At 50.1% G+C, this 25,830-nt stretch overlaps 8 protein-coding genes and 1 non-coding gene across 9 annotated transcripts; 5 read left to right on the top strand and 4 right to left on the bottom strand.

Moving 5' to 3' along the window:
• Positions 1–3,497: 3,497 nt before the first annotated feature.
• BDW70DRAFT_125546 (uncharacterized protein) lies at positions 3,498–4,824 on the top strand. Its single transcript, XM_073734897.1, has one exon. The coding sequence runs from the start codon at positions 3,692–3,694 to the stop codon at positions 4,322–4,324; it is 633 nt and encodes a 210-aa protein (XP_073600999.1). The 5' UTR covers positions 3,498–3,691; the 3' UTR covers positions 4,325–4,824.
• Positions 4,825–5,930: 1,106 nt separating this feature from the next.
• BDW70DRAFT_165465 (uncharacterized protein) lies at positions 5,931–8,974 on the bottom strand. The gene is made up of 3 exons (XM_073741756.1): positions 8,740–8,974; positions 7,959–8,675; positions 5,931–7,908 (listed from the first exon to the last, which is right to left on the bottom strand). Exons 1-3 carry the CDS (start codon positions 8,872–8,874, stop codon positions 5,974–5,976), a joined length of 2,787 nt encoding a protein of 928 aa, XP_073600998.1. The 5' UTR covers positions 8,875–8,974; the 3' UTR covers positions 5,931–5,973.
• A 321-nt stretch (positions 8,975–9,295) lies between these two features.
• Positions 9,296–11,078, bottom strand: BDW70DRAFT_125543 (S-adenosylmethionine synthetase). Its single transcript, XM_073734896.1, has 3 exons — positions 10,824–11,078; positions 10,710–10,766; positions 9,296–10,653 (listed from the first exon to the last, which is right to left on the bottom strand). Exons 1-3 carry the CDS (start codon positions 10,930–10,932, stop codon positions 9,653–9,655), a joined length of 1,167 nt encoding a protein of 388 aa, XP_073600997.1. The 5' UTR covers positions 10,933–11,078; the 3' UTR covers positions 9,296–9,652.
• A 380-nt stretch (positions 11,079–11,458) lies between these two features.
• On the top strand, positions 11,459–12,660 carry BDW70DRAFT_125540 (putative signal sequence-binding GTPase GPN3). The gene has a single exon (XM_073734895.1). It carries the CDS (start codon positions 11,490–11,492, stop codon positions 12,357–12,359), a length of 870 nt encoding a protein of 289 aa, XP_073600996.1. The 5' UTR covers positions 11,459–11,489; the 3' UTR covers positions 12,360–12,660.
• BDW70DRAFT_125538 (Apq12 family protein) lies at positions 12,661–13,548 on the bottom strand. Its single transcript, XM_073734894.1, has 2 exons — positions 13,426–13,548; positions 12,661–13,366 (listed from the first exon to the last, which is right to left on the bottom strand). The coding sequence occupies exons 1-2, from the start codon at positions 13,439–13,441 to the stop codon at positions 12,852–12,854; spliced, it is 531 nt and encodes a 176-aa protein (XP_073600995.1). The 5' UTR covers positions 13,442–13,548; the 3' UTR covers positions 12,661–12,851.
• A 3,104-nt stretch (positions 13,549–16,652) lies between these two features.
• On the top strand, positions 16,653–16,734 carry BDW70DRAFT_t21. The gene has a single exon. It is a non-coding gene; the product is annotated as a tRNA-Thr (tRNA).
• An 805-nt stretch (positions 16,735–17,539) lies between these two features.
• On the top strand, positions 17,540–18,770 carry cbfA (putative CBF/NF-Y family transcription factor). Its single transcript, XM_073734625.1, has 3 exons — positions 17,540–17,817; positions 17,898–18,031; positions 18,125–18,770. Exons 1-3 carry the CDS (start codon positions 17,704–17,706, stop codon positions 18,717–18,719), a joined length of 843 nt encoding a protein of 280 aa, XP_073600994.1. The 5' UTR covers positions 17,540–17,703; the 3' UTR covers positions 18,720–18,770.
• Positions 18,771–18,884: 114 nt separating this feature from the next.
• Positions 18,885–21,146, bottom strand: BDW70DRAFT_125534 (putative SIR2 family histone deacetylase (Hst4)). The gene is made up of 2 exons (XM_073734893.1): positions 20,459–21,146; positions 18,885–20,394 (listed from the first exon to the last, which is right to left on the bottom strand). The coding sequence occupies exons 1-2, from the start codon at positions 20,886–20,888 to the stop codon at positions 19,034–19,036; spliced, it is 1,791 nt and encodes a 596-aa protein (XP_073600993.1). The 5' UTR covers positions 20,889–21,146; the 3' UTR covers positions 18,885–19,033.
• Positions 21,147–22,028: 882 nt separating this feature from the next.
• BDW70DRAFT_165461 (mediator of RNA polymerase II transcription subunit 16) lies at positions 22,029–25,829 on the top strand. Its single transcript, XM_073741755.1, has 9 exons — positions 22,029–22,429; positions 22,479–22,824; positions 22,876–23,586; positions 23,644–23,863; positions 23,911–24,030; positions 24,080–24,190; positions 24,239–24,508; positions 24,561–24,692; positions 24,740–25,829. The coding sequence occupies exons 1-9, from the start codon at positions 22,278–22,280 to the stop codon at positions 25,465–25,467; spliced, it is 2,790 nt and encodes a 929-aa protein (XP_073600992.1). The 5' UTR covers positions 22,029–22,277; the 3' UTR covers positions 25,468–25,829.
• Position 25,830: the final 1 nt, after the last annotated feature.

Raw genomic sequence — 25,830 nt, 5'->3', positions numbered from 1 at the left:
ATAATAATGATGGTGGCCCAGTACTGAGTTGCTGCTCTGCGTAGCGGAGGGACATTTAGGGCTAAGCAAGGCAAAGCAAATGGAAGGGTCAACGATGGTCAGGCAACATCCGGTTTAGGTTTTACTGCACTGGTTCGATCCCTAGAAAGGTTATCTTGTCCGCTTGGGAGGGACCTCAAGCATGTCAAGCCGCCATTGCGGTCAGACGAACGGCATCAAATACTGAGAATAGTCATCTCTATATCAGCTTCGGCCTCGTCTCCGCCTTACCTTTCAAGTCAGGGTCTCAGCAGCAGCATTCCTTGGACCGGATAATGAGGCACCGTGACCCTGCTCCGTCAAACGCTTCGTGCCAGAGCACCAACGCTCGCACGCAAGCTATAGTCCTAAGCTTAAACTTGCTCTATCACATTCTCGTACCGATGACGCCTCTTAATAGCAGTTGAGTCTGGACTCTCGGTAAAGCCAATTTATGATACTAGAGGGCCTAGAAGCAAGTGAAGGGTTACTTTCCAGGTGCTTTGACAGACGTGAAAGTTAAATTTCTCGTCAAGTCGCCACCGGAGAACCTCTGATTGTAGTGCTGGATGTTGACTGTAGGAGAGTAGTAGGTACGGGTAGCAGCTGATCATATGCAGATTACAAAGTATCAGGCTAAAATATAGATTGAGACATGACCAAACGAGAGTGTTTCTGGAATAGACAAAGAAAGAGCAAGGGGTCTTTTTTTATTTTATTTTCTTTATTTCATCTATTCCACTTGATTCTGGTCATTCTGGCTCTAGTGACAATACATTCCCCAAATCGTTCCGGTCAAGTAGGGCCAGGGCACCATCCACTCCCTATTGATTGATCCCCAATATTATGGGTTCCATGACATGGATGTCCCTTGTCGTTTCTTGTTCTGCCCCCACTGAGGGATATGATATTAACACTGCATTCAGAACTACTTGTAGTATCTAACGGGCAGCGGTATCATACCTACCTACATAGCCAAGCTAGTCTCTAAAAGCCAGCGGGATCTTACAACCTCCTGTATGCGCACAACGACCTCCTCGATATCTCCTGTCGTTCAGTCACTCAAAAGATGTCTATTTCCCCGCCAGGGGACGGGTATCCTCTACTAGACACAGGAATGCATCAGCGTACGTGCGCTCGATGACCAAGATCTGGTGACTCAACCTAAACCTCAACATTAACCGAAGCATATCCACCCATCCGTCCCGAAGATCCGTTCACCCACTCAGACGTCAACGGAGATAAAACAGGTCTCAGCAGACCTCTCCTGTGCCGTGTTTCTGACCTGCAGCTGCCATCCTCTGAGACCTGAGCGTCAAGCTTCGGCTCGACTTCGTTAGTCGCACTAGTGCTCTACTGTCTTCACGCCGATGATACTTCAAGTCTGGTTAAATTCTCAGGTAGGTGTCGTATTTCCACCATAACCATATGGCGGCTAGAGTATGAAATGGTTAGACATGGATAACAGCATGCACGAACTTGAAAGAGGTAGCTATAGTACCGTAGTTCCGCCCCTACGTTTTCTACGCAGGCATAATGCTGATTTCGGCAAGAACTACAAATGATAAACCTCATGTTTTTCTACACGTACTTTTTTTTTTCCCTAGCTAGCCTTTTCAAAACTCCACCGTCTAGACTTGTTTATCCTACGGGGTCAATGAATCACGGACCGGAGATCACGGGGCCGTCGGGAGGCGGAAGTGTGTCTTGGAGTCGTTCTTGAGGATAGACTAGCCCGTGGACATGTGAGAGTGGAGTCCATGAAGAAGACTCCAGCTTGCCGGGCTGAGAATGGAGCCAGTCTGCGGGCAAGTAACGGGGCATCTACGAGTCGTACAAAGTCCGGAGTAAACTGGGTCGCGGGGATATAAGAAAACAATTCTGCTCCATTGCATGTGTCTATTACCCAGCATCTTAGTCTCATTACGGATATCCCGGACACAATGGCCGGGCATGGCCTAAACACCCGTGATAAGAAACCTGGATATCAAATCCTGAGGAAAGCGAATACCCCAGAGAGATGACATCACGTCCCAAAATCATATGGTCTGGGAATCGCCAAGTACCAAGTTCGCCCCAGTGCTAGAAGTTCGCCCCAACTACTAGAGTTCAGGGTCTACAGTGGCATGACAACATGCAAATCCTGGTATCAACCAGTAGACCAGAGCAGCCCAACACTCTTTCCCGACGTCATGTCAACGCCCCTGGGACCGGTTAACAGAGTCTTCTCCATACCTTGGTAGATTGCCATGATTGCTGAGGTTGCCATGAATGCCATGACTGCCATGACTTCAATTTCGTCCTTCGTACTTTGTTCTAAAGCACACCGTCGAGGTTTGCAGTCTGAGCGGGAACCTTGAGTACATGAATGCCCCCAGTTCCTCCAGTTGAAGCCAGTTGGGCCAGTGCAATCCGGTCAACGCGCTGATTCCACGAACAGATAAACTCAAATCATTCAACAGCGGAACCGCACATCAGCGAAACTAGAACTGATTAGTGGTCAAGAGGCTGAAGGCTGAAGTGGACTGATGCTGTGGATTGATGTTGTGGTTTTGATTGCTGGAGGGTCGGTGATAACACGATGACATAACCCAGCAATCTGATATAACGCCAGGGGGCCAATCAGGTTCTGATATGTGCTGACTATGGAGTGATCGAGCCAAGCAATTACTAATCCCAGAATAGACTAGCTCAAAATGAGCTAGTCCGTACACTAAACGCATATGGAAAGGTAAAGACGCCTCCGACCCCGCAAAAAAAAGCCAATGGGATTGTTAAATTGCTGACGAGCCCCTCGTGACCCTTCTAGTCCCGTCCTAGCGCTTAAGGGGCGAAGAGTGAAAATTCTGAAGAGATGGGGAAATGAGAGACAAAAAAAAAAGAAAAAAGGGACTGGGGGGGGTGGGTTGATTGAAGTGATATACATGTCAGGGGAAAATAGATAAAAATCTGCCTGGCAATGTGACCACCAGAGATCGACTGGGAAAATGGGTAGTCGGGCTATGGCCGACGCGTACTCCTCGGTTGGGAGCCCGGAGAGCAGGATAGACCAAGTCCATAGAACTATTCTATGGGTCTCCAGACCCACAGGCAGTAGTCAAATGACCCTACGATTTTTGCGCTTGCGTCGCTGTAACGGTCCCTACATAACTCCAGACCTTCAGTCTCAAGTGTCTACACTCGTCTCAGAGCGACTTTGATAAAATCATTGTAATTTTTTCTTGATCTTTGATAGATATAGCGAAATTTGATCTTGATCCCACGTACAGAAAAGTATCGTACCACTGTCGCTGACAGTGCACAACCATGGCAGCTACCGGGACTCGGCTTGGAGGCGAGTGTTCTAGGCCAGCGATCGCCCTCTGGGCAGATTCTATGACCACGGACTTTCTGTTTTGGGTGACCCGTCGCTCGGTCCAGGCTGTCAGTGTCGAGTCACGATGTTGTTTCCTGTTTTCGAAATAAGAACTTGGCCTCCCTCTCAGTGTCTCCCCCGATTCTCTTCCCTATCACCATCAAACCAGCACCCCTCATATCACCCTCACTACCCGCCCATGCTCCTATAATCGCCTATAATCGGCCCCTTCGCTTCCTACTGCCATAGCCACAGCCTTAGGAACTCTAATCAACTATAATTGCGTGCATATTTGCAATCTATATTTGCATCAAATCCATGGCCGTCAACGTTCTCTCTTCCGACATCTCCCCAACAACCACCGCACCCACGACGGCCACCACAATGAATAAGCGCTTCCCTCCTCTAGCCGATAGATCCTCCCTCTCCTACAAGCTCACCAACCTCTCCAAACAAAAACTCGCCCGCGAGGCGACCGCGCCAGACCCGGATATCCGCCGGTGCCTCCACCATTTCCGCATGCACTGCCTCTCCGTAGAATGGGCGCAGCAGGAGACCGCGTCTAAGATCACCTCGTTTGAATTTGAGGATGACTCGGAGTCGGAGGATGAGGAGGCGCACCAGGGCAAGGCTGAACAGCTGCAGCAGAAGCTCGACTCTCTCACTCCTTCCCTGACGTCGGCACCGACGCCGGCGCCTACTGAGCCTGAGGCTCAGGCTCAGGCTCAGCCTGAGACATCGTCGCCTTCAAAGGAAGCTGATCAGACTATCCATGTGCACTTTGAGGTCGCTGCTCCCGCCTCTACTTCGACTTCGGCTGCGTCACCGGCTCCTCTCTCTGACGAGAAAGAGAAGGATGCTGCTGGGGGTATCGTCGACAAGGGACGAAGGTGCCTTGAGAAGGCATGGCCGTCTCCGGCGCAATGCATGCCCGTTCGCATTGCTGGTTGATTCGACCGTTGGGTCTATTGAACAATCAATCTCAGCCTCACTTGCCACTCACCTCAACGACACAAACACAATATCAACACTATCAACACCTTCGAACCGAAAAAGCACTACCTACCAACCTCGCCTCAACTCTCACCACTTTCCACTACCTATCTACCACAGAGCTAATCACTCTACCGGCGCTAATACGTCTCTGTGTGACGAACTTACGAGATCCACGAATCTTCTTTTTCTCTTTATATCTATTCAGCTTTTTACTTTTTTATCTTGCCATTTCTGGCGTGCATGGTGCATGGTATAAATAGGACTGGAGCACAGCACAAAACTTGAATTGATCGAGCCGGTTTGGAGTTCTTGGATTGGATTGAATTGGATTGGTGGACAAAATCATTGGACTGGTCGCATTCATATTACATTTACATTTGCATTCACCGATCTTGCCTGTATCTAGCGTTAAGCCTACAAATAGCTATAGCAATTACCACATATACCTTGAACCATTAACATCTCCTGGCATTGTATATCCTTGTTTCTCGTGGTAGGTTGGTCCACCGGCCTAGAATCTTCTAGCATCGACTTCCCCACTCGACATACCTAGGCAGGAGTCTAATCACCTTATACTCAAGCCGGTTGCAATTTAATTAGGCGGGTCCCTCCTAAACAAACTGTTATGGGTTGAACCCCAGAATAACGGCTCAGGCGTGGCCTTCGCTGCTATATAGGGCGCTAGATTCAACTGATCATTCTGATCAGTTGTCTTGTACCTTTTTAGTCAAGCGGTCTGACCTATACTAGCGCGTAGGTATCCAGCCTGTTACACAAACAAATTGAAGTTGCGCCCGCATATGTAGTTCTACTAATCTCGAAGTTTGTATACTCTGAGTATACCTTGCACCCTTATCCGTGGCGGCCTGCCTTCCGCCTCGTGCCAGCACCTGCATAGCCCTGCACTTCAACAAATTGGGGTCAAAAGGTGCAGTACCGCACTAGCCATCTTAATTGTCACTAAGGAGACTTGTTTGGGCATGGGAAGTTAGGTTATTATGTACATAATTATTGCTAAATAATCGGTACGTAGTCCCTAGCAATATCGATGAATATCAACATCGATATTCGGTATCCACCCATCCGCCCACTGGGTTCTATCGGGGTAAACTCGGGCTTACTCTAGTCTCTGTCCAGGAACCAATTCCCAATTCTAAGACCAAGTTTTGAGACTGGAGTTTACCCGGGGTCTCCAGGCTTCGAGATTCAGGACATGAGGAGTTCGGAGGAGAGGGAAGTAGGGATCCTAATTACCGTGGTGGGTAAGTAGATCAGTATAGTGTATACGTAGTATGATGGCAGCGAGAGGGAGACTCGACTCGGAACCCCGGACATTATTCGGGCAGTCTAGATATGGATTGTAGTAAATGAAGCTCATGTTTCGGTTCCTTGGTCAGATCGCTTGACTGCCTGAGTGCGTTTTCAGGATTCTGCTGACACCTGGGATTACCAGTGAAAATTACCGAGGATAAGTCCTATATGGCTATGCCATGTAAGAAGTGGTGTATTTCCATCATCATATTTAACCACGTAATTAAAAAAACACTCTAACCCGAACAGAGGAACACCCGCTAACACATACAATCCGACAACCCAGTAATAAATCATAATGCAAGCTCATCATCATCATCATCATCCCAACCCAATGCCGAATATATCGGTTTCTCCGGCGTCACAGGCACGACTTGCGCCTTTCTAGGGGCAGAAGCAAGGGCAGAAACAGGACCCGATCCAGAAAGACTAGGTCGACGAGCGGTCACCACAGGGACCGAACCTGGAGCAGGTTTAGGCTTTGGAGGTGTCTCAAAGACCATTGAAGAGTTCGATGGGGTTCTTTTGGTAGGTAGAGCAAAGAGCGGCGGGGGTGGCGGGGGTAAACTCGTTTCAATATGGCGGCCGTCGAGAGGTGTGATAGCTTCTGTAGCATCTACATGCTGTGATCGGACGGGAGTCATGGGACCTGTTTCTGTAGTTTGAGAGGCTGGTCGGCGTGGCACACGGAAGAGGTTTCCAGTCCCCGGAATCGGGGTTTCTGCCACGGCAGGTTCTGTGGTATCTTTAGATGAGCCCGGAAACTGAGGTGGACGGCGTGACGGCGTCTCTTGTACCGCGGCATCAGTTGTAAAGGGCAAAGAGCTGGACTTAATGGTAGATCCAGGGATGACTTGCCGCTCACCCGTGAAAGGCGATGAGGAGGCGGCTGCAGCTCTTGATTTGGAGCGAGAGACGCTCTTAGGCAAGGGCGGAAGACCGACGACAGCATCTCTCTTTCGTACTTTGCTTGGCGTGGCCATGACCTGAACACCCTGTCCCAGCGGATTTCGAACCGGGTTCTTGGGCTTTCTTGAGCTTGAGGCCCGCTTTTCTGCATCTTGGGCAATATCCTTCGCCACTAGCTCGCGGTTTGGCTTCCGAAGGGCCAGAATAGCAGCATCCAACTCTCGCTTTTGATCAGCTAGCATTTGCACGCGCTTCAGCTTCGTCTCATGCTGCCGTGCTACGGCAAACAGGTCCACCTCTCTGTTCTCCGCTCTCTTCGCTTTCTGGATACCACCTCGAACGCTAGCATTGAGTGTCGGTAGCAAGGGGGTAGTTTCTCGCTTACTCTCTATCTGCGACGGGGCGGTGATCGACCGATTCAGCGAGGGTTGTGAGCGGCTATGCGACGTAGCTTGCTCGTCTGTTAGAACGCGCTGTAGTGTACGGCGGGACTTGTGAGATGTATTGCGTTCAACAGTCCCTTGTTCTTTCCGGGGTTTCTTCGTCGACTTGGGCAGCGCCGGAATTGTGCTGGCGGAAACCCCCAGTTTCCGGGTAATGGATTTGCAGCGATCCGGTAGCCGCGAAGCATAGAACGGTATGATGACTTCTGTACAGAAATCTCTCATCGCGTCGCTTCCGCCTTTACTAGATTGTTGGGCACTTCCAGATGCCTGAGACTCAGAGACAGGCGCATCGTCAAAGCTCACGGCATGCCAGATGCAAAGGCGATCAAGGTGGAGTTCAAGCGTCACATTTAGATCCTGAGCCTTCTTGCTCTTCGGCTTCTGAGAGGCATCAACAGCCGCTTCCTGGCCAGCTTTCTTCGCTTCGTCTGCAGCGGCCGTCTCAAGAGCAATTGTTTCCAGAATCAGCAGGATTTGGAGCTGAGTTTCCCGTAAGCGCAAGTCGGAAACGTGCTTTTTTATTTCTGCATCCCTGGAGGTTTCACCCAAACCGCCTGTTTCTGTCATTGCTCGATTCTTCCACCATTTGCGGATAAAGTCTGGTTCCTCTGGATAAAGACCATTTCTTCCCAGCGATTTCTTCCTGCTCTTTCGCTTATTCGGATCCGCCTCATCGTCTGATATTTTGAGCACGATGTCATGTATAGTTGCCGGTAAGCTTTCGCGAAATTTCAAGTCCATCTTTTTAGCTGTTAAAATAGCTCCTCGGTAGAAACCAACGAGTTCGGATATACTGCCCGCAGTAGACTCTGCAGCTTGGAATGCGGCCCGACAGCGCGATAGGGGACCTTTGGCGAAGTACGCAACGGATGCCTACGAGACGTTAGGGTCAGGTAATCTAGGCCGTATATAGCACAACATACCTTGGAGACATAAAGAGCCTGCAGGTACTGCTCCATCAGTCCATCCAGTAATTCCTGCGGAGTCTGCGTGGATTCGCAAGCATTCCCCTCATCAACTTCGCCACCAGGTATCGCGGCTTCGACAGGTACTTGGGTCTCCGGGGGTACGGAAATCATACGAGCATCGACGCTGGAACGCCTCTCCGTCGAGTCCATGGGCGAGGCGCCCTTCATCCGCTCATCACGATCCGTAGATTCAGCGGACATTCCAAAAACAAAATCAACTTTGGCACGCTTTGCAGGTAGCTGTAGACTGAGATCAGGCGCAGGGTCATCAACCTGCGCCAGCCGCCACCAGTTACCATCAGAAGCAACGTCCGGGTGTTTGCGAGAGGAGCACGGGGCGAGGATATTCGCTCGCCGACTAGACGCCTTGAGCGCCACACGTATATCTCCCTCCCCCACGCCGCGGGCTAATTTTGAAAGGGAGTATATCCCTCGTTTGGCTCGTTCAATCACATAGATTCCACCGTCGGAAGATAACCGCACGATCACGACGACCGGTTCCTGTTGCGCGTCCGACTCGAGTGCGGGAATATTTGCGACAAAAAGACTACCGGATTGAATCTGCGATAATGCGGAGGGGGCCTCAAGCCACTCAAGAGGTAGTTGGAGTCGTGGAAACACCGCAATTGGTTCAAACACGTACGGATCATCATACAAGGACGCGGCGTGAGCCTTTTGAAAGAAGCGATGTCAGTACAATGAGAGAGGTCATCCACAGGTAGATGTCAGCACATACCCGTATGACGATGTTATCTGCTATCCATTCATTTGACGCGACTAGCTTGCGTTTCTTCAACGGTGGTTGTGATGCATCATGGAGCTGGTTTAGTGGGATAGGTTCGAGGGCATTGGGAGATTCACACGAGGCCATGAACGCGTCGGTCTACTCATACATTGTACTGCTGGTGAAGGACGGCCGGAAGCTAGAACTGTAGGAGGGTAGACAGATTCGCGAGACAGCTAGCTAGAGCCGATAACAAGTATTGCGCCGATAATGGATATATTGAGTTCATAAAAGATCCACGCTTGCTCGTTTATCGCGACGTGATGGGCTTGGCGCGTAGTAAGCGGAGAGATTTGCTTGCCTGAGTGCCTTGACCGGTCCGACTCGTGTGCGGGGCCAGAGAATTGAAACTAATATGGGGCTCGGAAATACCCCTTGGACCGTGACGAAAAACCAGCACTCCAGCACGAAAATTCTTATATAGCGTTCGAGCCTTCGGTGCTGGAGGATAATCTCTAATCTCAAGATTGTATACAAGATGGCTTCTACTAATGGGAGTAAATGCTGCATATAATGCAAGTTATATATTATTACTCTAGATTGCCAATGTTTAGATTAGCATACAGGACCTAGCCTGCAGACGAGATGCTGAGCTCAAAAAAGGCTCATGTGTTGAATAATCGCTCCCAAGCAACGCCGGTACATCCCTCCCAGTGGTATCATGTTGAATTTATCCGCGCAACCCTGATCCCCGCAGGGACCATGCAAAGAAATAGTCAGACAGTAGGAAAGGAAACAAAATGTGCTTTTTGTTTTGACATGTCTATGCTGCGCTTTGAGTTGTTGAAACAAAGCAGGAATCATTACAATCGTAAAAAGAGATGAGGAAGATATGTCATAGGGGAATCAAGCCTAAGCGGCGAGCTTAGAACTTAAGGGCCTTGGGCTGCTCCCAGGAGAACTTCTGGTTGGTGAAGTGGCCGTTCTGAGCAGTCTCAAAGTAGATGGGCTTGGCCAGGTCAAGCTCACGGACGATGACACCAGGACGGAGGTCGAAGTTGTTGCGGATGATCTGAACGAGCTCCTCAGAGGTCTTCTCAGAGGTGCCGTAGGTGTCGACGTAGAGGGACAGGGGCTCGGCAACACCAATAGCGTAGGAGAGCTGGACAAGGGCACGGCGAGCAAGGCCGGCGGCGACGAGAGACTTGGCAATCCAGCGGCCAACGTAGGCAGCGGAGCGGTCGACCTTGGAGTAGTCCTTTCCGGAGAAAGCACCACCACCGTGGGCACCCCAACCACCGTAGGTGTCGACAATGATCTTACGGCCAGTAAGACCAGCATCACCCTGGGGACCGCCAATGACGAATCGGCCAGAGGGCTGGATGTGGTAGACGGTGCGGTCGTCAAGGAGCTCAGCAGGGATGACCTTCTTGATGATCTTCTCCTTGATGACAGCGCGGAGCTCCTCGGTGGTCACATCATCGCTGTGCTGGGCAGAGACGACAACGGTGTCCACACGCAGGGGCTTGACGGCACCGTTGTCGTGGGCATACTCAACGGTGACCTGGGTCTTGGTGTCGGGACGGAGCCAAGGGATGGAGCCGTCGGTGCGGGCAGTGGTCATGGCAGCGTTCAGCTTGTGGGAGAGGACGAGGGTGAGGGGAAGGAGTTCAGGGGTCTCGTCGGTGGCATAACCGAACATGATACCCTGGTCACCAGCACCGAGCTTCTCGAGGGCCTCTTCGTAGTGGAGACCCTGAGCAATATCGGGCGACTGTTGCTCAATGGCAACCAAGACGTTGCAGGTCTTGTAGTCAAAACCCTTCTCGGAGTCATCGTAACCAATGTCCTTGATGGCACCACGGATGATGGCCTGGTAGTCGAGTCTAGCCTTGGTGGTGATCTCACCGAAAACCATAATCATACCTGCAGGAATCAGCAAGGCGCCCGGTTATGCGGTCAGACAAGGCTAGATAACATACCAGTCTTGGTAGCGGTCTCACAAGCGACCTTGGAGAGGGGGTCCTCAGCGAGACAAGCTGATTTCTCTGTAAGCATCTACTCTTTTTACTTTAGTGAAGTCCATGTAGACGTACCATCGAGGATGGCATCGGAGATCTGGTCCGCGATCTTGTCGGGGTGACCGCGTCCAACGGACTCGGAGGTGAACAGGAAAGTTCCATTGGGGGTAGCGACTGAGCCCATGGTGACGGTGGTCTGAAAAAATGAGGGGAGAGATGGTATAGAGGGAGATGAAAAAAGAAAGAGAGAAGAATGGATGAGGGAAAGAGAGGTAAGAAAAAAGGAGGGCGGGGCTCGAGTGGTTTAAAAAGAGGGGACGGGAGAAGGCTGATTGATTCAACTACCGCCAAGGCGGTGGCAGAAAAATCCCACTTGCAGCCAGAAAGACCGAAGTCCGGCACGGCCAATTCAATTGAATATTGCGTGATAATGGTCGGAGCTGACAAGCCCAGTTTAGTTTGATCCTTTTCCGGCGGGTCAGCGTGTAAGCTGACACTTTCTAATCCGGAGTACGGAGTACAATACTAGAGACGAGGCAGCTAAATATCGAAGGCTTGGAAAATACCGTTAGATGCTGTGTCGCTAGGTGCATACCGCAGCAGGCTCAATTGACCTGAGCCAATTCGGCGGGTGGATCCTTCTCATGAAGCGGAGTAAAAAATTCCAGAGACTCTTCCCAATAATCTGTAAACTACGCCTGCCATCTGAACGTAACAACACTCAACAGAGTAACCATCACAATGTCTAAATTCGGGGTTCTAGTCATGGGTCCAGCGGGCGCTGGGAAAACTACATTCTGCAACGCCCTCATCCAACACTGCCAAACTACCCGCCGCAGCTGTTTCTACGTCAACCTCGACCCCGCCGCCGAGAGCTTTCAGTACGACCCTGACCTCGATATCCGCGAGCTGATTACCCTCGAAGATGTGATGGAAGAGCTGGGGCTCGGCCCGAACGGTGGATTAATCTATTGCTTCGAATTCCTTTTGCAGAACCAGGATTTCCTCACTGAAGCACTCGATCCGCTTAGCGAAGAATACCTGATTATCTTCGATATGCCCGGGCAAATCGAGCTCTACACGCACGTACCGCTACTTCCGTCGCTCGTCCAGTTTCTGTCTCGTGCCGGCCCGCTAAATATCAATCTCTGTGCTGCGTATCTTCTTGAGAGTACATTTGTCGTTGACAAGGCCAAGTTTTTCGCGGGCACTTTGAGTGCCATGTCTGCCATGTTAATGCTGGAGATGCCGCACGTGAACATCCTCACAAAAATGGACCAGGTGCGCGAGATGGTGACACGTCGGGAATTGAAACGTTTCGCTCGAGTGGATGTGCAGTTGTTGCTGGATAACAAGGAGGCAGAGAATAGTGCGAACTCAGACCCCATGTCGAAGGAATCTTTGATGAGCGGAGGTTCTTTCGACAGGCTGAACCGTGCCGTCGCTCAACTTATTGATGATTTTAGTATGGTATCTTTTCTACAGCTAGACGTTCAGGACGAGGATAGTGTTGCTGCCGTGCTGAGCCATATCGATGACGCCATCCAATACCATGAGGCGCAAGAGCCGAGAGAGCCTAACGATGCGCAGGATGTTGATTACGAGGATTGAAATAATGACTTGGGAGTTTGAGCCGAACTACGTTATTGGCTCAATCTGTATAGACATCGGCCATCAGTCACTGCGCCGGATTCGGCTTCGCTACCGTTATCCGACAGGCATACAAGCCACGCTCCCGTCCGGGCACATCTACAAACCATGACATTCTCCGCCTAGAGGAGAAAGGCACGCCGGCGATTTCGGCGCTGTCGACCTGCTGAGGTCTCGCTACGGACTGATTGGAGCGGGCACATTACACTCTTTTCCAACCTTAGAAACTACTGCGTTTGGAATCATCATCAATACATATAATATTCTATCCACGCATACCTCATCCAATCGTCCCAGATTTCAGTAGAAGCCATGCATGCGGAAATATGATCGATATATCATATCCAATAGAACCAAAGCAACGCCAACAAAGCACATAATGCTGATTTTTTTTGCACAACCCAGCCCCAAAACCAACCGAAAGAAAGAAGGGACAATGATCGAACACCAAGGTCATAGTTCATTACTCCGCCACGATCCTCCGCTAGGACGGTGCCCGTCTCGCGCCGCCGACTCAAGGGTATGGCCGTACTGCTCCAGCAGCCCCGAAATAAGGTTAAAGGCGTAGCCTAGGTCGTGTACCACCTTCTCCCACCCCGAAAGATAGATGTATCCTGCAGCACCAAGGATAGTTGCCCACTTGGCCGCCCAGATTGTTGTCCACACCCACCACATCACTGCGCGACGCGTATAATCAAGAATTTTCAACGAGACGAAGAGTACGAAGAATATGGCAAGTACTGAGGCAAGATCTGGCATTGTGGCGAGAACGTGCGCCAGCGGCTGCACAACGTAGGGTTCTAGGTAGGTCAAGCGCAGGTGGGCGAGAGTCGGGTCAAGGTAGGATTCTCTCATGTGGCCAAGAGATGGGTTGAGGTATGTCGCGTGAATATTGGCGAAACTAGATGCTAGTGGAGAGGAGGCCAGTTGTTGAACCGTTGGGTGGAGCAGCAGCGATTGTATGTATTCTATGGCGTTCGTTCGTGTTAAAAGATCGCAGCTTGATGGAGGTGTTTCCGGAGCTTACCAGGAAGATTTTCCATGGCGACAAAAGTGCAGTCGATGGCTTGATGGTCAGTATATGGTTATGTTAAAACTTTAAGAGGAGATTGGGTAGAGCAGAAAGTATTTGATGTTGAAAGGACCAACAGGAATGGTTAGCATCGGGTTCCACCATTGTGGATGTAGGATAGGTGGTGATTCAAAAAAGTGAAGCAAACCAAGCAAACAGCAACCCCCGGCCCATAACTGCGCTTTCCTCTTTGAACGTTGTCCTACGTAGCGAAGCCCGGTGGCTCCTACTCTACTTCATAATCGTCGTCATGCGAATATAGACTAGAATTGTCAAGGACAACTCATCCTAGCGTTAGAAGCTCTTCGTCTTCGTCCCGGGGAGACAGACAAATACCAGCCTTCGTCTATCATGGCCATTAATCGAACAATGAACTTGTTAATTTACAGCTTCGCAGGTGACTTTACAGCTGCTTGATTCCATATATGTCAGGCGACCTGCAATAGAATGTGATGTGACGAGAGGCTCTGGGATGTGGGCAGGAACAGTGGATAACACCTGACACGCAGGAATCAATAATCCGGCTTCTAGAACGATGGAGGACGGTGGCAGCGTACATTTATTATCGGGCAAAGTATTTACCTGTCTGTTCAGATGCAGTGTCAAAACGATTATTGCTCAGCCTCGCAGGCTGCTCGATCAGCAGGAATGCTGCGCAGCTGAAAACAAGATATTTGGGGTTTCTCGGGGTGTGTCAGTTGATCTCATGCCAGAGATGTCCTCAAATACTACCGTGACTTCTTAATTTGAAATGGATGCTTAGTCCAGGAGCGACTTGCACGTTCGTTGGCATCCCATCCGTGCCTCAACTCTCTGCAATATAGTTGCTACATTGATATCGAAGGGCCATCGGATCATGCCGTCGGATGGAGATCGCGGCTGCCATTGTCATAGGCGACGGACAACACTCTGGCTATTCACGAGCCCTGGAGATTTGCTATGCCTATATGGTCGGCTGCATAGGTGCGCACGGCGTAGCTATTGCTTGCTTTCAGACTGGCGTTCTTGGTACAGCTTAAGCAGCGGTCGTAGCTGCAGAGATATGTTCGGGTTACCCTTGCATTCATATTGAATTATACGCTGGCTGACCTGCGCTTCGCTCCGGGAGCGCTTGGTGGCCGAGACGCTCGGGGTGCATTCAGTTAGCCCTGCGGGGCTTTTTGTAGCTTTTAGCTGTTAAAAAGAATGCTATTCTATATCTACTTTGTAAGGAACCTAATGGAGCATTGGAGCTGCTACAAAGGCATGGGAACTGACTACCAACAGGATTTGTGTAACAGGCAGCTCAACATATATGCTAAGATAGGCCCGATAACTTGCCCAAAAGGTATAAAAATAACTAATCAAATATTCAGTTGCACCTAGCACCCTATATAGGAGCAAGGGCGAAGTATGAGCCCCCTTATTAGAGTTTATGCTATTAAATTCTGAATATATATAATAGCATTTTATGTCACGGGCTAATGCCATTGACTATCCTACAAATAGGATTATCGCAGAAGAACACGCTGAAGAAAGAAGAGAGGAAGAGAAACAAGATCGACAGGTAGAAACATCTAAATATCCAATTCATGTGATGTCATGGTCACGTGAAGCGAGTGGCCGTGGGCGGCCTCGAGCACTACTTCCGGGCAGGGCCCGCTACAATTTATACAACTTGTTAGATAAAGTTGCCTGTTAAGAATATACTAAAATACAGGGTAATTCCAAGGGGCCTGTACTACTCAATGTATTAATAGTAAGGGCAAGTAACAGCAAGATAATTTTTTATAGAGAGCGATCTATAGCCGCTGCAATAAATGCCAAAAGGTAAGGGTAGGATATATCATGGGTGTATATTGCATTCTGCGAACTAAGTGGATCACACGTGACTGTGGTGGAGTCTGAGGGTAAAGTTCGTATAGTTATGTTAATTGGGCTGCATTGGAGGCGGAGTGCTTCACACGCATTTTGTCACTCTGCTCGGGGGCGTAGTAGTGATCAAGCCGGCTAGCAATTCTGGATGGGTGGCGCAGTGTGGATTTGGCGAAACAATTGCTGCCGCCAACTTGGACATTCATGATCGCTAAAGCCCACTCATGCTGTCGAGCTACTCATGGAGCTATGAACAAAATGAAAGAGTATGGCATGCCCAGTTAGGTGCCCGGCCCTTCAAAGACAATCTGTGCCTAAATTACACCTTATAGATAAGCTTCTGCTACAAGGCTGCCAATAGGAACCCGTTTATCCGTATATGTTAACCAACTTGGACAAATATTTCGTGAGAACAGCACTCGATAAGCTATTCAAGAAAGGTATCATCCGCCCCGCCCCCAAAAAAAGCTGGGAGTACAGCCATATACTGGCCTGAATTGTCTACTTGATACATCAACTTGTGCTGGGGATCCTAGAATGTCGAGAGATGCATGGAGAGATTGGAGATCACTCTGGGCCTGTGATGCCCTGACGCACAACGTCACTACTGTAGTACAGAACAATTGGTGTTCTGCTGGATTTGTAGAGGTACTTAATTACTTCGCTTCTGAATGGAAATGCACAAGCTTGGAAGCTCTTCGGGTTTCTTTTACTGAGCTCGGAACCCTTTCCGCGATTCTGGCAATTCTAACCATGCAGTCCTAGGTCACGAGCAAGTCGCTCAGAACTAGCCGATATAGGCATGCTGAGCTCGGTGCAGACCTAAAAGTTACTGATGACGAGAAGTGTCCATCTTCAATATGGGGTGGTGGAGGATAAAAGAATTTAATATGATATATTTACACAGGCACATTGTACTATGGTAGCCAGCTCGTGTCTCATCCAGGAACAAACCAAACTGAAACGCGACTGATTTTCCAAAGCAATTGCGCTAAAGGGTGTTAAAAGGTCCTATTACAGCCTTAAGCCTTAGTAAACCTTTTGGACGATCAGCAAATCTCATTGCTCAACTTTATCCTACTGATTGAATGAGCAATTCTGACTGTGGCGGACCCCACTCCCGTCCCTGATCGGAGCTGGAGTTTCACGTAATATTCACTTAGCTAGACAAGCTAGCTCTCGCTTCTACCCGCGGCTAACACTAATAAAGACTAGTTGGATACCTAATCTCAGCGCAGCCAATCATATACTACTATCACGAGCCTAATCCTTCCCAGCTTGAGCAAAAACGAAGATTATTGTATAGAGCGCTGAGTCATACATCGCGCGCCCTTATAGCTCAGTCGTAGAGCGCTCCACTCGTATTAAAGTGAAATGGAGAGGTCCGCAGTTCAATCCTGCGTGGGGGCATAGCAATCCCTTGCTTTTTTGCTGTTTTTGCTTCTAAGACGGATTGAATACCATTGGAAGCTAAGATTATGTATGGCATTTGCTGGTATCACTCTCAAAGGAGGTCGCTGTTTTCGACGGCAGCTCTACAATGGCCGGCACTTTCTATTATAGTCTCTGGCTATAATGGTTAAAATTTCCCGCACCATTTCCTCTACCATCTTCAGGGGAGTAAATGGGGTCATGGCTTCGGGTGCTTTTGGTGGGGGAGATTGATGGGATCCAGCTGCTGCGAAGTCGAACCAATGCATATGCGTTCGTATAACTCATAACTCCCATCATGGTCCCAATCTGTCGTGGAAGAGCTTATCAACTCTACAGCGCGGGCTCCTTCACACTTTAGTGTACATCATTGTGGTGCGTGTGCGGTGTGCATGAGTGCGTGCCCCTCAATGAGCTTTCGTTCTTTATATGACTGGCCAGGTTTGGATCAATACTCCGATTCAAACAGAATTATATTGCCATCTAAGAAAATACTAGAGACTAGATATATATTCCTGTCGAACTTACATGCGTAATTAAGCCTCAAACGAGCTTACCCAGTTCGATGAGTGAGGTGAAGGGACATTACGGCGTATAGAGGTAGAAAGTGGATATACTACGCGCTCCCGCAGTCTTCTCCAATTCCATCGCGTCCCGTCGTGTCAATGAAATCACCGCCTGCTTTCTTTCAATGACAACTACGCACAAGTTTTCAGCTCATTGCCAAAAGAAATCTAATTTGCATGACTGAAGCTTCAACACTGACTTAGACGGGCAAACGAACCACCTCCAAGAGCCAAAAAGTCAAAGAAGCAACAGACTCCCCGCGCTGTAATCCGACCCGCGACCACCACGACCGCCACCTAGCAGTGCAGCGTACGACTCCACGACACTGATACATATACAGCTTCGGATGAAGATATAGGGGACTAGGGACAAACCGATAATATGTCCACCCCACCACCAACAGACGCAGACGCAGACCAAGCTCAGCCGAACACCATGCAAGTGCAAGCAACAGAGCAGCAACTCAAAGCCCGCGCTGAAGGCGTCTCAATTGAGGTATTGATCTCTGCCGAACATCCTTTATCAATCACTTTCATGGAGACAAAAAGGAGGCGAATGCTAATCAATGCGTCAAGGATTACCTCCTCCCGCGTTCCATTACCCTGCGACTAGCAAAATCCGTCCTGCCACCGAATACATCCGTGCAAAAGGATGCCGTGCTGGCGATTCAGAAGGCTGCGACGGTGTTTGTCTCTTATCTGTCTTCTCAGTACGTGTTCTCACACCTAAATCCATCTTTGCATTTCTCCCCTTGCCACTCGCAATCCTGAACAACACCGCTGATATGTTTTGCCGTGCACAGCGCCAACGAAGCAACACTAAAACGAACAGTCTCGCCTGCGGACGTCCTCAACGCGCTCTCAGAGCTTGAATTCGAGGGGTTCAGACCGCGACTAGAGAAGGAGTTGGATAAGTTTACGGACCTTAAGGCTGCGAAGAGGAAGCCGAGGAAGAGTGGTGATGGGGATACAAATGTTAATGCTGATGCTGGTGCCGAGAGTAAGAATGGGGTGCAGGCGGCGAAGGATGGTGGTGGTGATGCGGAGATGAAGGAGGTCGTTGTCCGAGGGTCAAAGGCGAAGAGGGTGAAGAGGGACGGTGATGAGGAGATTGAGATGGAAGATCAGGATCAAGACCAGGATCCGGATGAGGAAGGGGAGGATGGTGGGGATGCGGATGAGTTGGAGGAGGAGCATGAAGAGGATGCCGATGCTACGGAGGAAGAGGATGAGGAAGACGAAGAGGAGAGAGGTGAAGACGAGGACCTTGATCGGGTGGAAGACCTAGACCGTGGTGCTCGGGCACGGCGCTTAGTGGACCCTGATGCGGCTGGTGATAGTGATAGTGATGAAGAGGGACCAGGAAGTCAATTACGGGGGGATCTAGGGCTGGGTTAAGGTATTGAATAAGCTCAGTATATTGAGCGGAAATGCCATCCATGCTGAAAAATAGCTTGATGTGATTGATGTACATACATAATACGAGTAACCCTACCATACGGACACTGATATTGTAATGCGCCGTTAAATATGCTCCAAACAGTAATATATCATCGCTTTGTGCAATGAGGAGCGCCTTCTAACGCCTTCTGAACTCCCGTATCCCGTATAACCATCCGACGAGACCCATCTTCAGCCACGAACGCGGGAAACGCCAACGGCATATCTATCAGTGGTATCTCGAACAACAATATCAAAACAGAGTGAATCCGCTAATTAAGCAACTTGCCCATTCCTTTGGGGATGCGATCGGGGGAGATGGTCTCGAGCTGGCCTCGTTTGCCGCTCGGTGTTGATTTGGAGTCATCCTTTGCTAGCCCAGGAAGCATCGGCGCATTTGTACGCGCAGCCCCCGGTGGCAGGGGATGCATTGCCTTGTGCTCTTCCAATTTGACGGATTTCTCCTCGGGCGTAACCTTCTGAGCCTTAGTGACTTTGCTGAATGTGGTAATTTTGGCATTCTTGACTGGCTCCTTCTTTGTCCGCTTTCGAGGTGCAGGCTTCTTGACGCCGGCACTCTCAGACTTAGGTGCATCCTTCTTGCTGGCCTTGAGGATCTCAGTGAGCTTCCGTCCTTTGCTTGCAGGATTTGAGAGAGTAGTAGTGGAAGCATTCTCGACGTCGCCATCGTAGCTGGATGATGGTGTGAGCATTCCGGTCTGAGCCTGGACTTTCGCCTTCTTGGGGGTAGTAATAACGACGGAAAGCGGCCCTTGCTCGTTTTTTACCCGCTCCACATCCGCAGATTGGCACTCGTCGAAAATAGGTTTGGAATCGTCATCCCACCGCTTCAATTGGGCAAGCCGTGCCACCTCCTCGCAGTCGCCCTTGACCAACAGATCAAAGCAGTCTTCGAATTCTTTGCCGGAGGGCGGTTCATTATTAATCCACATGGTGACTCCGTTACGGCGACTCCGGATTACCGAACACAGGCTCTTGACAAGGCGACGTACTCCAGGGATCTTCAAGCTGGTTCCCACCACAATTAGCGCATCGGGGCGCGAGCGTATATCAGCATTCATAACGGAGGTAATCGCCTCCTCATCTGGGTTGTGTTCGTTGTATAGGACAATGCGCGGTCTCATTTTCCCAATCCCGTGGCTGCGCTGGCCGGTTTCCATACGGAATTGGTTGGTCAACACACACTCCGGACATTCAGGGGCGTCGGGACGGTCGAACATGACTCGGTCAAAGGTGCTCATATGTCGACACTTCTGACAGACCATCTTTTCAAGGCTTCCGTGCAATTGGATTGTACGCGGCCATGGAGCCTTGACGTTCAATGGGATTTGAGTTGCCAGAGGAGGCATAGAGGTTTCGATTCCGTCGATGTTCTGGGTATACAACCGAGTCAGGCGATTGTCACTGCTTAGCCGGGCGAGCATATGGTGGAAAGCTGTCGGAGAGGATTTCTCTGCTTCTTCTGACAATGACCGCACCATCTCCTGAAACGAGGCGGTCAACGCTTCATCCTGGTAGACGGCAGCGTCGAACATGAGTTTGCCGGACGCCTTGAGATTGTGTTTCTTTTGCAAGGTCTTGAAAAGGCCATCGTCGGAGCGGAAGTCAGGAACTATGAAGATGTCCGTTAGTTTGAGAGTAGAGGGGGTGAAAAGAACGGCAGAATGGATGCGTACTGCCTGCAGATGTGGAGATGCCAGCTCCAGCAATGACCACAATTTTCTTGTGGTTACGGATTGTGTTGACAAGAAGATTAAGCTGAGGCTCCTGGTCACCGTAATCTGAAAAGCCCAGGCGGGGGGTGAGATCGAGGTGCTGGGTTCGGCGTTCCTTGGGCCCGGCCACACGGCGCTTCTTTCTGGCGGGCGGCAGCTCGTCTTGGCTGCGGCCGCCACTAGACTCGTCCGGGGAGAGCAACGAGAAGCCTTCGGGTTCGATGAGTGACTGAGCGTCGCTCAGCTCCGAGTCGGAAAACGAAAAATCATCGATCTCCATTGGGATTTGAAGGCTCTTCGGAGACGGACAAGAAGAAGAGGTAGTAACCGTAGACGCAGGTGTGGGTTTGGCTGCGAGTTTGGTAGCGGGTTTGGTTTTGCGAGGTGCCATGATGACGCCGGTCGGGATGACGCGAGAGTAGAGTACTAGAGAAAGCAGAAAAAAAGCGATAAAACAAAGCCTGACAAGAGTCGCTAAAGACTAGAAAGCCCTTTGGATGGAAACCATGGAGGATCAATCACGAAGCCGACATCAATTGACTGGGAGAGAGGAGGGAATTTTCCAGGGGCTCAGAATCGAAGATTCTTCGACCCGTTGGCGGGAAGACGGAGAGACCAGATGGGGTCGGATAGAGAGCGACTCAAAAGAGTCGAGGGACAGTCTCAAAAGCGGGAACCCCGTGACTGTGATGGGGTCCGACCTCCAGAGTGCACTGCAAAATTGACGGGGCGAGAAGGGGAGGGGAAGAGAGGGATACGAGAGAGGAGGGCAGACCACAGGACCAGATGTTGGCTCTGACGGTTCTCGCTTGCAGCCGACACTGTGTTTATTTTGACCCACGGGATTCCTGGATATTCAGACGGAAGTCTGAAGACAAGGGAATGGAACTGGAGGGGACGAGGAGGAGCGGAGCAGAAGGTATAGAGAAATGGTCAAAGACTAAACTACGCTGCCCTGATGTCAAACCGTTGACGTGGTATTATGGTATATATACTCCTGACGTAACCAGGACCGGCAAGATTCCGCGACTCTCGTCTGTATATATGGGGGTGAACTGATGCTGGCCTCCAGCTCAGCACTGAAGAGGTTGTTTTCGGTCGCAGAATTCTCGGGCTGTGATTGGCTCGATTGCTCTGCCAGCGACGGACCTGCAGTTAGAGCCCTAATCAGGTTAGCCTCTAAGGCCCCGGGCCCAACCTCTTTGTTGCACCATAAACAGAGAGACCCCCTCCAGCTAGTCCGTATACCTGTGATATCAGTAACACTACTTCTTAAACTAAAAAATAATAAAAAAAACCTTAGTGATGAATTACAGAGATGGGGCTTGGTTGCGATACGGTATCTCTGGTATCCGCCCGCAAAGTAAGAAGTATTAAAATAAATAGGCGAAAATCGAGATCTGGTTGACCCGGTGATAGCAGACAAATGACTCGGTGGATGATTAAGTAATCAGAAGGCGGATCTGCGGCTCCACATGCTGTTAGCCTCAGTCCGCTCATATTTATGAAACCCATGAAATGCCTTGATCTGCAAAGACAGGTAGGTATCAGGGGATTCATGCCTGCTGTCCTGGGACTGATTGAACTTGTTATCGTGCAGCTTCGATGCTCCTAGACATCCAACCCCACGCTGACTTCCTACTCTCCCATTGGCGTCCGTGATCCATCCCGCTTTGTGGATCGCACCCACTATGATATCTGGGTGTTATAGCCTCACCCATCCATAGGCTCTATACATTACCATCGTGCAGAATCCCCCTATCTTTTAACAAGCATCAGCATGCCATTGATCATGGAGGAGGGGATCAATGTGGACGATTTGTTCGGTGAATCCACCTCACTCGAGCTGGGTTTGCCTACGAGCACTCCGACTGCTTCTACGAAAGGCCTAGCGCAACGTCTGGATGAGATGAAATTGATCGGATGCTGCCAGTATGATCCTAGGACTGCTACTTGTCTTCTGCCATACTGATTTTACCAGGAAAATTGCATGGTCAAGACTCGGATGCATTGCATCCATTTCACAGGACTCAACCAGAGTGAACGTCCGCCACCTTCAGTGCCAGCAGTCTGATGGAAAATGGCTGCTGAGTGATGAGACACCATTGAATCAGGTGTCAGAGGTCCATTCCGGTCATGCCCTTGTTCATCTGTGCTGGAACGAATCAGGTACGGAACTTGCCGTGGCCGATTCGTCCGGTCGAGTGTCTATCTACTCCATCCCAATCGCCCTGAACAGCGTGAACGTGACCCGTCAAGCGGCATTTGACCCTGATGATGATGGGGCTCAGATAGTTGGGATGATGTGGTTGAGTCAATACCGTTCGGTGGGTATGCCTTGCCGAGCGTTGAGGATTTTCGCAGGCTAACGTACCCAGGTGCATTCATTCTACCAAGCGGCCAAGGTACAGGGCCGCTGGGCATACTCGCCATTCAGACGGCGTCCGATTGGCACTTTTCATCCTGCTCATAAAGGAGCATTACTCTGCATTACCAGATCTGGAGTTATGAAGCTTCTCTACCAAAACCCAGATAGTCGATGGGCCGAGATAACAACGGAATTGAAGAACACAAGCTATTCCGACAGGCTTCTTACTCACGCAGCTCTAGTGACAACCCAAGCAGGCATTTTGGTTGCAACGCATTCAGCGTGTCAGAGAATATCTCTTTACCGAGTCAGCATTCAGTGGACACCTTCCCAGTGGGATCCCACGCAGCAGAAGCAGGGCTCCCAGCAATATCCTACCCCGAGCTTCCGCCTTGTCCACATGAAAGTTGAAGTGCCATATAATATTCCAAGCAACCGTGATGCAGGCGAGAACCCAGATGAGCAGCTCCCGTTCACGAGCTCTCTCTACTGCCTTACCTCTCTACAAATAATACTTCCTGCGTCCGATAACTCAGCAGGATCGACGCCAAATCCTTGGATTGTGGCTGTTTTCTCGATCCCCCCTCACGCCATCCTTCCTCATCCGCAGCCACAAGTACCGGCTAGCGTGATTGTCCGCTGGCAGTTGGAAACTAGCCTCATGACACTTCACCCAAAATTCGATGATGTGCCCTCCAAGAAGGGTAATGGACAGGTCAAGGTATGCGTTACTTCTTTGCCCGTTAGCATTAGCTAGCATTAGCTAACATGAGGTCAGCCAAAAACTGTACTGCGTCGCCTTGACGATATCACTTCGGAACGTCATGTTATTTCTGTCGATCAGACGGAATATGGTAATGTCCTGGCGGTTTCTTACGACGACAGTTCAATTGCTTTCTATGACCCCAAGACCATGGCTGCATTTGATGACATCGACGATGCAAACACAGTTACTAGCCTTGCTCAGGCAGGGTTCCACTACCCGCCGGAACCTTCAGGTTCGTCGTTCTAACCCTCTATAATGCGCTTACCTAACTCTGAGTAGCATTACATATGAGCTTCTCACCCAGTGCCTGCCTCATTGTGGGACTGGACAACGACGGGCAAACGCACCTTAGGATCATGGAGCACTCCTACGGAGCAGAGAGTGGCCATTACGACGAGAGTATGTGATATCCATTGAATCGCGGTAACATGTCTAATTGTGGTCACAGACAAGTTCTCTGCAGCTATTGCTTCTTTGACATTAGCTTTCTGCCGGGGTTGCGGTGGCGAAGTCAACACAGACGATATCTTGTTGATATTGATACGCCAGTTATCTCCAGGTCAGTCTTTTCTGACAAATGGTTGATCCCTTCTTAACGATTTCATAGATGCTCAAACGGCTTTCCTCAATGAGGTATATCGGGCACTATCCATCAACTGCAACTTCACAACCGAGCAGGATAAATTGATGAATCACCCATATATCCCTCGTGCTCTAAGCATACAGGCCGCGCTAGGTTTCAAGGGCAAGCTCAAGGCTCGCAATATTGCCTCTAATGTTCCTTGGGCCATCATACAACTGCGTCAGGCTGCTATGATATACCCGTCCTTTTTCCAATACAACAAGGGGGTCCAGGGACCTGAACCACACGATCCAGGTGATTCCGCCATCCAAGCTCTAACGGCTTTTACTGACTGCTTTCCCCCCAGACGTCCTCCGCTTGGTCCTCGGAAATACCAAATGGGCCCTTGACTTCTCTTTATACATTTTAAACGAGCTTTTCGACCTTGCAGATGACTTTGAAAGCGTCTCTTCCGACCAAGAAGCTTTCAACCAGAAGCGTCCGTACCACCCCACTCTCCATAGACCGTATACTAAAATATCTTAGTGAAAACCACCACTTCCCTCCCTCTTATCATCCTTCTTTCCAGCATGTCCCGCGCCTTCCTCCGCTTCATCTGCCGCGGCCTCCGCGGAATCCACGCCGGCTACGCAAACGCCCCCCTCACTGGCGACTCCCGCGTTTACTACACGGAAATCTGCCAAACGCTCGACTCCTCCCCCGTACGCACAGACGTCTACGAGAAACTCCTAGCCGGCGTGGACTCCGCCGTCAAACACGCCTACACGGGCGCCGGCTTCGGCGACAACGAGCGGCCCGGCCCAGAAAAGGAACTCCTTGTTAGCAGCCGCATTCCGCCGGTCCTTGTTCCTGCTGTCTCAACGATCCTCCGCCAAACGGTCCCCGCTATGAGGGGGGAAATGGACCGCCTGGCCATTTTTATGGGCGATTATGGTTGGCTGGGTTTTGGGAACGATGCGAGGAGTGAACTGTACAGGCGAGAAAGGGACGTGGATATAATCAAGAAGACGCCTATAGCTTCTAGATCTGGGAAGGGAAGCGGGTTAGGAAGTGTGGAGGCGGTCATGGGGTTGGGTGCAAGGAATGGCAATGGTAGCCAGTTGAGCAGACGGTGCGTTCGGTGCTGTGAGGTTTCCGAGGCAATGTATCCGCCGCGTTCAGTTTTGTCCTTTAAGATGACACTGAAACTGGGGCATCTGAGGTCTTGTATTTGTGGCGGTATGTGGAATCTTGAGGGGGGATTGCCTGGCTAGATATGTTTGGTGGGTGTGGGTGTGCGTAAAAACGAATGGGTTGTAATTAGATAGTGGTGACTTAAGTGTGTAAAGGGCTCAGAATGAGCCCGTAGATATATATAATACATAACAATTGTGAAATGAAGTCGTGTCCCATGACGAAGTAGAGAGGAAAAAGCATTATTTATATGCTAACAGCCGGAGACCTTAAGAAATGCGGTCGGAAGGCCCGGCGGCAGCACGTTATATACGACCGGAAAGCCATTAAAACCAGTTCCAATTTTGGGGGCCTTACACAATCCACCGGAAAGCAATGTATAAAGTAATTCAACCCGAATAGTATTCCGTAACGCTCTGTGGACTTGGAAGGATATGAGTGGG

This window comes from Aspergillus foveolatus (assembly GCF_047715535.1).
Source record: "Aspergillus foveolatus strain CBS 279.81 unplaced genomic scaffold BDW70scaffold_1, whole genome shotgun sequence".
Classification (NCBI taxonomy): domain Eukaryota; kingdom Fungi; phylum Ascomycota; class Eurotiomycetes; order Eurotiales; family Aspergillaceae; genus Aspergillus; species Aspergillus foveolatus.
This window is presented reverse-complemented; position numbering and strand designations above follow the sequence as displayed.

What these genes read in the sequence shown, in the direction of transcription:
- BDW70DRAFT_125546 (XM_073734897.1), top strand. Translation starts at nt 3,692, where the DNA reads ATGGCCGTCAACGTTCTCTCTTCCGACATCTCCCCAACAACCACCGCA.
- BDW70DRAFT_165465 (XM_073741756.1), bottom strand. Translation starts at nt 8,874, where the DNA reads ATGGCCTCGTGTGAATCTCCCAATGCCCTCGAACCTATCCCACTAAAC. An exon ending in CAGATAACATCGTCATACGG is followed by an intron (nt 8,676 to 8,739) that starts GTATGTGCTGAC and finishes TTCTTTCAAAAG; the next exon opens with GCTCACGCCGCGTCCTTGTA. An exon ending in AGGCTCTTTATGTCTCCAAG is followed by an intron (nt 7,909 to 7,958) that starts GTATGTTGTGCT and finishes AACGTCTCGTAG; the next exon opens with GCATCCGTTGCGTACTTCGC.
- BDW70DRAFT_125543 (XM_073734896.1), bottom strand. Translation starts at nt 10,932, where the DNA reads ATGGGCTCAGTCGCTACCCCCAATGGAACTTTCCTGTTCACCTCCGAG. An exon ending in CTCCGATGCCATCCTCGATG is followed by an intron (nt 10,767 to 10,823) that starts GTACGTCTACAT and finishes CAGAGAAATCAG; the next exon opens with CTTGTCTCGCTGAGGACCCC. An exon ending in TGAGACCGCTACCAAGACTG is followed by an intron (nt 10,654 to 10,709) that starts GTATGTTATCTA and finishes TGATTCCTGCAG; the next exon opens with GTATGATTATGGTTTTCGGT.
- BDW70DRAFT_125540 (XM_073734895.1), top strand. Translation starts at nt 11,490, where the DNA reads ATGTCTAAATTCGGGGTTCTAGTCATGGGTCCAGCGGGCGCTGGGAAA.
- cbfA (XM_073734625.1), top strand. Translation starts at nt 17,704, where the DNA reads ATGTCCACCCCACCACCAACAGACGCAGACGCAGACCAAGCTCAGCCG. An exon ending in CTGAAGGCGTCTCAATTGAG is followed by an intron (nt 17,818 to 17,897) that starts GTATTGATCTCT and finishes CAATGCGTCAAG; the next exon opens with GATTACCTCCTCCCGCGTTC. An exon ending in GTCTCTTATCTGTCTTCTCA is followed by an intron (nt 18,032 to 18,124) that starts GTACGTGTTCTC and finishes TGCCGTGCACAG; the next exon opens with CGCCAACGAAGCAACACTAA.
- BDW70DRAFT_125534 (XM_073734893.1), bottom strand. Translation starts at nt 20,888, where the DNA reads ATGGCACCTCGCAAAACCAAACCCGCTACCAAACTCGCAGCCAAACCC. An exon ending in CATCTCCACATCTGCAGGCA is followed by an intron (nt 20,395 to 20,458) that starts GTACGCATCCAT and finishes ACATCTTCATAG; the next exon opens with TTCCTGACTTCCGCTCCGAC.
- BDW70DRAFT_165461 (XM_073741755.1), top strand. Translation starts at nt 22,278, where the DNA reads ATGCCATTGATCATGGAGGAGGGGATCAATGTGGACGATTTGTTCGGT. An exon ending in GGTTGAGTCAATACCGTTCG is followed by an intron (nt 22,825 to 22,875) that starts GTGGGTATGCCT and finishes TAACGTACCCAG; the next exon opens with GTGCATTCATTCTACCAAGC. An exon ending in AGAAGCTTTCAACCAGAAGC is followed by an intron (nt 24,693 to 24,739) that starts GTCCGTACCACC and finishes AAAATATCTTAG; the next exon opens with TGAAAACCACCACTTCCCTC.